The sequence below is a fragment of the Asterias rubens genome, chromosome 5 (genome assembly GCF_902459465.1).
Source record: "Asterias rubens chromosome 5, eAstRub1.3, whole genome shotgun sequence".
Taxonomy (NCBI): domain Eukaryota; kingdom Metazoa; phylum Echinodermata; class Asteroidea; order Forcipulatida; family Asteriidae; genus Asterias; species Asterias rubens.
In genome coordinates, this window is record NC_047066.1 from 1324337 (window position 1) to 1336727 (window position 12391).

Below are 12391 nucleotides of genomic sequence, written 5' to 3' on the forward strand. Positions count from 1 at the left end.
AGCCAAAGCAATTAATGTTCGGATACTTTTACTGCTGTATTTTTACTCTAAAAGTTTGTGTCAAAAATACAATCACACAAAGATCTCTGATGTGATAGCATAATGCATGGAAATTCTTCCCTTCCACTCACAGAGAATGACTTTTACGTTTTTAGGGGGCTATACATGAACATTTTAAGCTTCACAAAATCAAAACAAAAAAACTCTGAGTTGATTTAGGAAAGGGAGAAAAGCACGACAGACTAAAACAAGTCTATGAGTTTGCTCTTAAAAAGTATCCGAAAATTAGGCAATTGTAACAAACATGGCGGCCCCCGTGTGGTCAGGAAAATGACTTGGCCGTGAACCGATATTTTGTTTTTATCATTTTTTCCTGTAACATTGGCTGTAAATTGGTGTAATAATGTTTCCCCTACTACGAAGGTCTGCTTTAGAAGCTTTAAAGTTCACTTGTGTGCGAAACTTAAAAATGAAAGGTGAGTTGTCTTGTTCAAATCACAGTTGTTCTGTTCTGTTCTGAAGTGTTACATTTTTATTTACATGTGGTTTTGAATGGAGTTGTGCACGCAGGGGCAGTGATGAGTTGGAGGGGGGGGGGCGGTCATGGCCGGGGGGGTGTTGTTTTAAAGTATTTTTGAAATGACCAGACATCATGCGGATAACTTTCCGTATGGCGCCACCACTTTTTCACTCATTTTTACAAAAAGGGATATATCAATCAGGTAAATTAGATACTATATTATTTTATTTCGAATGAAGAAGTGGTGGCGCCATACGGAAACTTTTCCCATCATGCCGCATGGCAGACATTCGAGATGGCAATTGTCAATATTTAAAATTAATATCAACCTACAGTACCAACACTGCAACAGTACACAAACAAAGTTCTATAAATTTAATTGACAATGACAGTTTTGTTTTTCACTAAATGCTTTTTCCAGAGGGCCTCTTTTCCACATGTCCTATAAGTATGAACTAACTTAATAAATAATAATAATTTTAATTAACTTTGGTGTTGCTTTATTTTGGTAAGTTGTACTGTATATAATAGTTATAATATATAAATTTGGCATGTCTGGACAAATATAACTTATGGCACTTGACACTATTGCATTGGTAATTACTCAAAATAAAACCTTACTTGGTACAACATTAACAAGTAATGGAGAGCTGTTCAATGATAGAAAAACACTTTGTGAGAAACAGCTCCCTCTGAAGAAACATAATTTTTGAGAAAGAAGTAATTTCTCACTGAATGATTTAAATTTTATTAAAGGAACACGTTGCCTTGGATCGGTCGAGTTGGTCTTTGAAAAGCGTTTGTTATAATATGCATATGGGTAGAAAGATGCTGTAAAAGTAGAATACAATGATCCACATAAACATGCCTCGAAATTGCACGGTTTTCCTTTTACCTCGTCGACTAACACGGTCGGCCATTTATGGGAGTCAAATTTTTGACTCCCATAAATGGCCGACCGTGTTAGTTCGCACAGTAAAAGGAAAACCACGCAATTTTGAGGCAAACTTGTGTGGATCATTGTATTCTACTTTTAAATTATCTTTCCAACCATATTCATTTTATAACAAACGGTTACAAACACTTTTTTATAGGCCAACTCGTCCGATCCAAGGCAACGTGTTCCTTTAATGATTTTGAGACCTCAGAATTAGATTTTGAGGTCTCAAAATCAAACATCTGAAAGAACACAACTTGTGCAACTATTTACAAGAACAATTTTTCTTCAATTATTATCTCGCAACTTCGACGACCTATTGAGCTCAATTTTTCACAGGTTTGTTATTAAATGCATAGATACACTGAGTGAGAAGCCTGGTGTTTGACAATTACCGATAGTGTCCAGTGTCTTTAAATAATTGTTGAACTGATGCCATCAGATGAACTTCAATGAAATATTAAGTTGTTACACAGCAGAGAATAAGCACATGAACAACCTTTTTCAGGTGGACTCTTTGAAGCAAGTAAAGCAACGTTTGTTCCGGCTGCTACTTTGAAGAACTTGCAACCAGTAAACACATTTGATGGTATGTAAAATAGATAAACTTGTCCCTTCAGATGAGTCAAACCTACTTCTAGAAACTACATGTATAAGGCTCCCCAGTGAGCCCTGTATTTTGGACCTCCTTACCTTATACGTTTTTAAAATCGGCGTTGATGGGTGAAAGTTTTATAACCATTCGCCATCAATAACTAAAATTTCCTTTGTATTACACACCAGAAACTTTCACCACACACTCAATATACATTCATGATGCTTGAATGGCCTTTTTGTTGAGTTAAATTAAAAAAAACATTTTCAAAAAAGGCAGTTTTCTGGTCGGTACTCACTGTTGTTTTTCTGCCGCATCGCACGTTTTTTGACTTCTCAATATGCCACGACCGAGTTGGACTAAACCATTTTGGGGTGTACACGGCAAGACGGGCGCGCTGTCTGATTGCGATGCCCGCGGTTCACGCATGTAGCGCACACGCACTGCAGCATAACACCCCTTCTACTGAATGGTTTAGTCCAACTCGGTCGTGACCATGTGACCAAAGATAAAGCGTTGAGCATATTGAGAAGTCAAAAAACGTGCGATGCGGCAGAAAAACAACAGTGAGTACAGAGCAAAAGATTTCCTTTTTTAAAGATGTTTTTTAATTTAATTCAACAAAAAGGCCATTCAAGCATCATGAATGTATATTGAGTGTGTGGTGAAAGTTTCTGGTGTGTAACACAAAGAAAGTTTTAGCTATTGATGGCGAACGGTTGTAAAACTTTCACCTATCAACGCCGATTTTAAAAACGAATAGCATTAAGGAGGTCCAAAATATTAGACTCCTATAAAGCTCACGGGGGAGCCTTATAGTTTCTAGAAGTAAGTCAAACCCAGCTGCCACAGTATTTAGTAAAGCTGATTGTCTGTTTCTTCAGATTCTAGACTAGAGTACGTTTCATAAAGTTTTGATGAACAGTTGCAGGCCTGTATGCTTCGCTTTAGAAAGGGCAGGGGCACAAATAGGCATTCTCTCAGGGGTCGAAATTGCCACTAGCCCACTAGACCGGGACTACCAGATTTACAGCGGGGCTACTCAATTTTCTAGTTAGCCCGGCGGGCTAGTGGAAAAATAATGCACAAATTAACATCACAAACAATAATGAACTGTGCTAAGGGTATTGTAAAATAAAATACTATCAGCGACCAATTTGTGCCGCGACTCAAGACGTATTGTGTTTTTCGGGCTACCAAAATCTCAGACCCTTGGTGATTTGTTTTTAATGACTATGTTAATTTTTATTTAAAGTCACCTGGAAGTGGTATTTTGTCAAAATAAAGTTGTTGTCACTTAAATACATACGTGTTTTGATGAGTAGAGTATGAATTTTAAAAGTAGGCCTGACCCGAGAGGGCGCTGTTTGTGACGTTAGTTGTTTTGCTGCCTCCCGCAGCAATATACCTGGTCAACATTGCCAGAAAAATGCAAGAAATAAACCTTTTTACGAAACGTACAAACTCACAACTAGGACTTGCATGTACATGCACGTACACGTTGTGTGTTCGATGTTCGATCGAGGCAAAGTCGAGGCAAAGTCTGCCTCGATTGACATCACAAAAGTGGTAGGCGGAGTCACACCCCAAACAACTTTATCTATACATACAAATCGATACAAACAATTACTAAAAAAAATTATTTTATTGTTCATTCACATATATACTCTAATGTCTGAAGAAGAAAAATTACATTTCCCGGTGACTTTAATAGAATATTAAAGGTATACAGTGAATGTTCTTATAATTCTGCCGCGGATAGTGTTTATTTAATTGTTGAAATAGACAATAATAATAACTTAATAATAATAAGCCACTTACATGAAGTAAACCAAACATGAATTATTAATTAAATAATGTTAGAGAAGAATTGGTCTGCCAGGGTGAGTAATTGAAGTCTAAAAAGTTCAGCAACATTTCCCCAGGAAATCAATTTATTGCTAAAAGGGTTAAGCTTGATGCCTGTACAAAGGCACTCTCCCCTTGGACAGCAAAACAAAGAAATACAAAGCAGAAATAAAATTCAGGACTTGAGAATGTACTTTTGATCAGCCAATTAATATTTGAGTCAGTGACTCCATTAAGCTATGGTGAATAATTTGTACTATGGTGAATAATTTGGGACCTTCTGTAATGAATTGAAGCATTTCTTGGTAATCTTATAAACACACTATGTCTTTCCAGCGCCCATTGTGATTTTGTTTTTAAAGGAACATAACAGAGTTGGATTTGCTGGCAAAACAGTTGCTAGCAGTCTAAGCACTTTATGTAATCCATCATATACACATGTACATCAACTGACAAACCTGTAAAATTTAAAATCGTTGGGCCATCTGGTTCACGAGAGAATAATGAAAAAAAATTAAAGATTTGCATTGCATCAATGCCAAAACAAAAATAAATAAAACACTCACTGAGCCATAAACTCTAAACACAAAATTTGATTATTCATTTCTCATCAAAAATGAAATTTCAGACAGAAATATTTCAAGGCATGGTGGTGTCTACTATCGTCATCATTAGACCGTGTAAGTTTTATGTAAATCTGTGATCTTCACGATTTCTGTTTCTTACAAATGGCACTATTAATTTTTATTTTATAGAATATTAAAAGTACATATTGAATAATCCTATAATTCTGCCGCAGACAGTGTTAATTAATTGTTTATTGATTATTAATTAAGTAATGTTAGAGAAGAACTGGTCTGCCAGGGTGAGTAATTCAAGTCCAAAAAGTTCAACAACCTTTCCCCAGGAAATCAATTTAAAACAGCGTTTAGCCTGACGCCTGTACTCGCTTTCCATAAACTTACTAATTAAGTAAAAGTCGAGTCAACTGGATAATTGTAAATGCATTTCCTTTCCCTCAGATGTTATTTTGCCAGAGAAACGCAAGCTCAAGTTCTACAACAAAGTTCCCAAGAGGACACGATACAAAAAGTCCTTCAGGAGTTTGGTCCAAATCAGAGGGCCGTCCGAGGTGGCCAATAAACTCAAACTTGGCCAGTATGGCGTGGTGGTAAGTGACATTCGATATCAACCCTATCGACCACTATTAGTTTTTTAATCATGGCAGTGGTAATACTTATCTTCAAACTGCCTCTAGCTACTGACAAGCTTGTTGGTCTTGTGTTAAGACTCATGCTCTAGAATATCAATGGTGTTGGTTCGAATCCCACCCAGTTAAAAACCCAAATTTTAATTTCACAACAGATTTTGGTTTAAACCACTTCCAGTCTGCATTGAAAACAAATTGTTGTCACAATGAAACCCTGAATGAATAAAAGAGCAGACATTCTCATAAATTATGGAATGCCTTACACCTTGAATTGGCCCTCACCTTGGCTGTGAGCCAGGACTGATGATCTGCCATGGTGTGCTGGAATCTTCGACTTGCCTGAGTATTATTGCCAAATACAGTGAAAATCAATGTGACATCCTATGGCTCTTTGGAGAAAGGGAGATGCGGAGCATGATTTCCAGTACCATTTGTCCCACTTTGTGTGGACTAAAAGAATTTTTACAGCACAATGAATTGTTGACATTTAAATGTAAGCTGGTCAAATAACTGCAACCAAAAAGAGCATGCTCTGAGGTGAAGTTTGGAAAAGTTTGGCGAGAAAATACATGTATGTTATCAACACAAAAGCACTGGACACCTGTTGTAATTGTCAAAGTCCAGTATTCTCACTTTGTGTATCCCAAAATATGCATAAAAATACCATATTAAAACTTGGGATCATTTGGCCACCGAAGCTGCAAGAAAATAATGAAATAAAAAACGCCTTTTTTGATTCAAAAAAGGTGTCACCTTTTTTGCACAAAGGGAGCCGTTTCTCATAATGTTTTATATCAACAGCTCTCCATTGCTCTTTACCAAATAAGTTTTTATGCTAACAATTATTTTGAGTAATTACCACACTAGTGTATAGTGCCTAGAAGAAAGCACTTTTTGTCATCTAATCTAAGATGCTTATTTTGACTTAATGTCTTGACTTTCAGGCACGGAGTGGTGGATACTTACATCATGGTCATTTTGAGATGATTCGACTGACTATCAATCGTTTCATAGATTCAGACCGGATGTTTGCACGATGGAGAGTTGATCCGCCTCATAAGCCAGTCACTAAGAAGGGACAAGGACAACGTATGGGCGGTGGCAAGGGTCAGTACTTTTCAAATCATTCATGTTGCGTCTTCAATCCAACCTCTAAAAATTTACCCTGAACTCCCCGTGATTATATTTGTAGACAACTGCTTCAGTCTTTCAAAATGAATCGCTTTTGAGTTTGTAAGATCCATATTGCTGCCATCCTTCAAAATCAAGCAACATTCTAAGGGTTCTCATTAGTGCCTTACGTGTATGTAGAATCAAGGGGAGTTTATGTATGATTTGTTTCCCTACCTTAAAGGAACGTTACATAATTAGTAGGGGACAAAAATGTGAAGATCACAGATTAACATGAAAACTTATACGGTCTAATGATGATGATAGAAGAACAAAGTCAATTGAAATACTTGTCTGAAATGTCATATTGGATGAGAAATAAATATTCTTATTTTGCATTTGGAGTTTATCGCTCTGTTATCATTTTATTAATTTTTAATTTTTTTTTTTCGATGTCATGCAAAATGTGTTATCAATTTTTCACTATTTTTGTTGTGACCCAGATGGTCGATCGATCTCAAACCTCCACAAGTTTGTCAGTTTATGGTCATGGTGGATTACATCAACTGTCTTTTTAGCAAAAAACAATTTAAGCCTTCGAGAAAGACTCTGCTTGGGTCGAAATGTCAGGCCATTAACTATTTTTTGCAAAAACCAAATCAGTGATGTTCCTTAAATCCTTCAAAACCAGCGGTTCATGAGTGCTTGTGTGGAACTCCTTCTGCCTCCAATTGATGAATGTCAAATGTGCTTCATCCTTGTTAAAAAAGGCCTCCCAAGTCCTCAAGATGTTTGGAGGTTAAAGACCTCTGTTACCATGGTACAAAAAAAAAATGTCTTGCCCTTACAACAACATTGAATCAGGCCTGAGGATATTCTTGAACATTGACTTTGACAAAAAAGTACAGTAGAACACCTCTCCACTGAACACTGAAATAAAAAACCGAAATACCTCTCATTGTTTGCTTAAAGGAACGTTACAGAATCGGTCTTTGCTAACAAAACAGTTGTTAGCAGTATAAGCACTCTACATTTATGTAACCCACCATATACACTAACTGACCAACCTGTAGAAGTTAGAGATCTTTCTGCCATCTTACTGTCTGACATGTCAGAGTCATGAGAAAATAGCGAAAAATAGATTATGCATTTTGCTCGGTATCGATGGCAACAGAAACTGAATAGAACGTTCACTGAGTGATAAACTCCGAACGGGAAATTAAATTTATTTATTTCTCATCAATTATGATGTTTCGAACAGAAATATTTAGAGGGATGTTTTCTACTAATATCATCATTTGACCGTGAAAGTTTAATAATATCTTAGACGTTTCTTTTTTCTTACCAACTCTGTAATGTTCCTCGAAGCGTTGCAGTGTGCCTGATGAGCACCAATTTATAGGAACCGTGCAAGTCTCACACATATTCAAAATCTATTTAAGACCACTGTTTTCCCTAGTACATTAAAGAAACTGGACACTATTGGTAATTGTCGAAGACCAGTCTTCTCACTTGGTGTATTTCAACATATATGCACAAAATAACAAACCTGTGAAAGTTTGAGCTGAATTGGTCGTCGAAGTTGCGAGATAATAAAGGAAGAAAAAACACCCTTGTCACATGAATTCGTGTGCTTTCGGGACCTCAAAATCTAATTCTGATGTCTCAAAATCAAATTGAAATATTTAAGGGGAAAATTACTTCTTTCTTGAAAACTATGTTACTTGAGAGGGAGCCGTTTCTCACAATGTTTTATACTATTAACAGCTGCTCTCCATTGCTTGTTACCAAATAATTTGTTATGGTAATGATTATTTTGAGTAATTACCAATAGTGTCCGTTGCCTTTAAAGAAGATTGGTCTAAAGTATGGAGGAAACTAACTCATGAACTTTAGCCTGTCTCAATGTTCAAACACATGTGAGGCTTGCAGAGTCTACTTGCGTCAATAGCAGGACGAATAGAAAACAAGAACATTTTTTTAATTTTTAGAGTGCTCTTTAGTCATGTTGTACTGTCATCTGTTATTATAGGATGTCTTCTCACAAATTATCGTCTCATATTCACTGATTAAATCTTTCGTTGTAGCCTACAGGCGAAACATTTTTCCAACCACCTTGCAAAGTTGTGACATCTTCATTTAGTGTGTGTGAATGTCTCATTGGAGATGAGCTGCAAAACACCTTTTATTTCTGCCATTAATTTTGTTAGCTCGTTAGCTTTGACAATGTTAGACAAATATTGGTACATGTATACAAGTCACATACTCAAAATGTTCAAAGAAGTTACTTCTTTTAATACTCTCAAACTGCATATGTTTGGTAATATAATGAGGTCAGATAAAAGAAAATATATTCTTAATATTTTTGTTGACCAAATTATGTGCTTACATGTATCTTGTATTTTGTCTCTATTTTTAATTCTCATTTCCAAACTCATACTTTTTTTTTACAGGGATGAGAATTTTCTGACCTTTATCTGAAGTCAGACTTTGTTGTTTATGATTAGAAATTATGCTCTTTGATCTAGTTCTTTAGTGCTGTCCCAAGAAGCCACATGAAATCTATAACTCAACAGGTTACCAAAAGGTGTGAATTCCATCATTTCAATATACATTGTATTATTTGATTCTTAGTTTCAAACTTTTTGTCAGCATTGTCTCTCACCCTTACTCTTACCATTACTCTTACCATTCCAGGTAACGTGGACCACTATGTCACCCCAGTCAAAGCTGGACGAGTCATCTTTGAAGTCGCCGGCAAAATGGAATTTGAGGAAATAGAGGCACTCCTCACCCAAGTTGCTAAGAAGTTGCCGTTTCGTTCTGAAGTCATGACAGTCCAGAGCTTAGAAGCAAGGGAGAGGAAACTGAAGGCGATGACGGAGAATAATGCCAATCCTTGGACTTTTGAAAAAATCGCGGTCGGAAATTATCTCGGAATTTCGAATCGTCTTGGACCATATGATTACAAGTGGTTTGGGGAATACAGGTGAAAGGGTGCTGTTAATCAGGAGTGCAGGTCGAGGGAAGATGGGTTCAAATTCACTACCTGTCCCAACAACATGAACTGTTTGGATGTTTTGCATTGGTTGCCAAGCGCTTACAGGCACTGAGCACGTTTGGTAATATTGTCAAATACCAGTCTTCTCACTTGGTGTATCCCAACATACACATAAAATAACAACCTGTGAAAATTTTGACTCAATTGGTTATTGAAGTTGCAAGAAAATGATGAATGAAAAACGTCCCTTGTTGTACAAAACCCTTGTTGTACAACAGAGTGTGCTTTCAGACAGTAATAAAAGGCTTCTGGCCAGAAGTCTTTTATTATTTTAGTGAGAAATTCCCTCTTTCTCATAAACAATGTTACTTCAGATGGAGTCGTTTCTCACAAAGTTTTATACTATCAACAGCTCTCAGTTGCTCATAACCAAGTTAGGTGATCATTTGAGTAATTACCAAACGTGTTGAGTGCCTTTTAGTCACACAAGGTAGTTTGAATTACATTCATTTTGCAATAAGCTAAAACATTATTAATCAATATTTTTATTAATGATACCAAGGGACCCTCAGAAATGACCTTTCTTGTAACCATTAGGCCTAAAGATATATAGAGAAGATGATGAAGTTTTGTTTTAGATGTTGGAGGAAAACCCCAATAGGAAAACCAATCTTAAATCAAGGGACGAAACCCAATCTACATACAAAGCACCAGGAAGGGATTCGAACCAGGGCACCTATAAGTCAAATGCAGTGCAAGTTGGCTTTTTCAGAGACTTCATTTTATTTTATTTGCCAGCAAACATGAAAAAAACACATGTACTGTATACAAAAAATGCACATCAAAGATTTACAAGAACAAGCAATACAATGGTTATAATAAGAACACACAAATGTAAAAACACTACAGCAAGTTACTGAGCAACCTGGCCTGACCGCGGGCAGATACAAGGATTGTGTAGGAAACACCTCCAGTGGGGGTGGAACACAAAACACTACAGACAAAACAAAAGACAAGAACCCTGGCAGGGAAAGCCAATAGCGACAGAAAGTCACTTTCAAAGTGGCTGAGATAGTAAAATTATAAAAACCTCTCTAAATCTTAGTGTGAACAAAGAAAAATGAACTAGAGCGAGTTCGAACCTGTGACCTTCGGATTAACATGCCGGCACGCTACCAACTGAGCTATCTAGCCTTATTTTTGTGATCTCATAAATATTTTTGTGAGGGTGCATGTCAGAAGCCATTCAACCAGTATCGGCCATGTAGCCAGGGATCACACCCAAATTATTGATACAACCTGGAAAGAGACCGCAGAGGGATCATCTTATAGGAACATTACAAAACTGAATTTTGCAACAACATTCTTTTTGTGGAAGTCGTCATGCAAAAAGAAATGAATAAAAGGCTCACTGAGCGATATACTCCGAAAGGGAAATTAGTTTAATTTATTTCTCATCAAAAAACGACATTTCAGACAGAAATATTTCAAGGGTTACTACGATCATTTTCATTAGACTGTAAGTTTTATGTCAATCTCAGATCTTAGACAAGTTCTTTTTCTTACCAATTTTGTAATGTTCCTTTAAGGTTTAAGGTATTCATGTATATTGTATTGATATAATTCTAGAGTGAAATGCAATTATAAGGAGTTGAAGTACATGTGTGATTTTAAGAGCAGTTTGGAACAGATTTACTAAGTTGGTATCTCTGTACATGTAGAGTTCACTTTGTACCAGAACAATTAAAGCATTCAATTGGTAATCTGTTTGTGAAAAGGACCAGCCGTCGATTTCACAAAACTCTTTCTAACTTAAGAGTAACCTAGGACTTAGGACGAGTCCCAACCCTGCCGTCAATTTCACAAAACTCTTCCTAACTTAAGATTAATCTTATGACTTAGGACGAGTCCCAACCCTGCACTGTAGCATGCAGACCTTAAGATTAATCCTAAGTTAGGACGAGTTACTCGTCCTAACTCGAGATAAGACGAGTCCTAACTCTTTGTGAAATCAACGGCTGCACTGTACATGTAGCATGCAGACCTTAAGATTAATCCTAAGTTAGGAAGAGTTACTCGTCCTAACTCGAGATAAGACGAGTCCCAACTCTTTGTGAAATCGACGGCAGTCTCTCTTTGTAACTTTTAATTTTCTGTTTGTAACGAATGTGAAAAGGCCCTTCATTGCCTGCAAGTCTGTCTTCATTTCGTCGTGGTTACACTATAATAGTTTTTTAAAGAAAGACAGCCGTCGATTTCACAAAGAGTTAGCAATTAGCAATTTTATTGTTAACAAAATGTGATTCCAGGAGTCAGTTTAGGGAGACCATGACTGATGGTCAAGAAGGTAGATGAACTTCCTTTGTGTTTACTCCTTTCTTGGTTGGCTTCTTCTTCGTCTGTCTCCGGAGTGATCAACCCTCAATGTTGATTAAAACAGACGGCAACGAGTCCGTTAATTTCCCTTGAGAACATCTCACACTTTTTGCACAATTTACACAAAAACATTGTCAAGATGAATCCTACACGACGGTTCTAACTTTTTGAACTGTTACTTATCACATTGATTTTGCTGGTTAATGAAAAGCATTTCACTTTGGGCTTATTATATACAATGTAGAATGGACTTTTACTACGGCTTTGATTGAAATTGCATGGCAACATTTTAGACAACGATGTTTGAAGGGTAACGAATTTCTCACTCTGTGAAATATGGCTTCCCATTTACATTTGGTTTCGCCTCGTAAAAGGAAATAGTCTAGTTTTCATCTTGTTATTATATCCTGGCGGGAACACACTGTATGTTGTACAATACTGCTAATGAAGCCCCTTGCAGGGAGAGTAAAAGAAATCGCAGTAGTTATAACTTATATTTGACAAGCGATCACCCAAGTAGACCCATGTCAATTTTCCAGACGCATATAAACATCAACGGCTATAATGACAAAATGTTGATAACATTTTCTTTCAAACTCGAGCCTGTTAAAGGCAGTGTACACTATTGGTAATTGTCAAAGACTAGTCTTCACAGTTGGTGTTTCTCAACATATGCATAAATAACTAACCTGTACAAATTTGAGCTCAATCGGTCATCGAACTTGCGAGATAAGAATGAAAGAAAAAACACCCTTGTCACACGAAGTTGTGTGCGTTTAGAGGGTTGATTTCGA

The 12391-nt window shown here is 36.8% G+C and overlaps 1 protein-coding gene across 1 annotated transcript; it reads left to right on the top strand.

Annotated features, from left to right (window-relative positions):
* Positions 1-311: 311 nt before the first annotated feature.
* On the top strand, positions 312-9344 carry LOC117290650 (39S ribosomal protein L16, mitochondrial-like). The gene is made up of 5 exons (XM_033772167.1): positions 312-476; positions 1966-2046; positions 4923-5071; positions 6055-6217; positions 8918-9344. The coding sequence occupies exons 1-5, from the start codon at positions 404-406 to the stop codon at positions 9211-9213; spliced, it is 762 nt and encodes a 253-aa protein (XP_033628058.1). The 5' UTR covers positions 312-403; the 3' UTR covers positions 9214-9344.
* The last annotated feature ends 3047 nt before the right edge of the window (positions 9345-12391 follow it).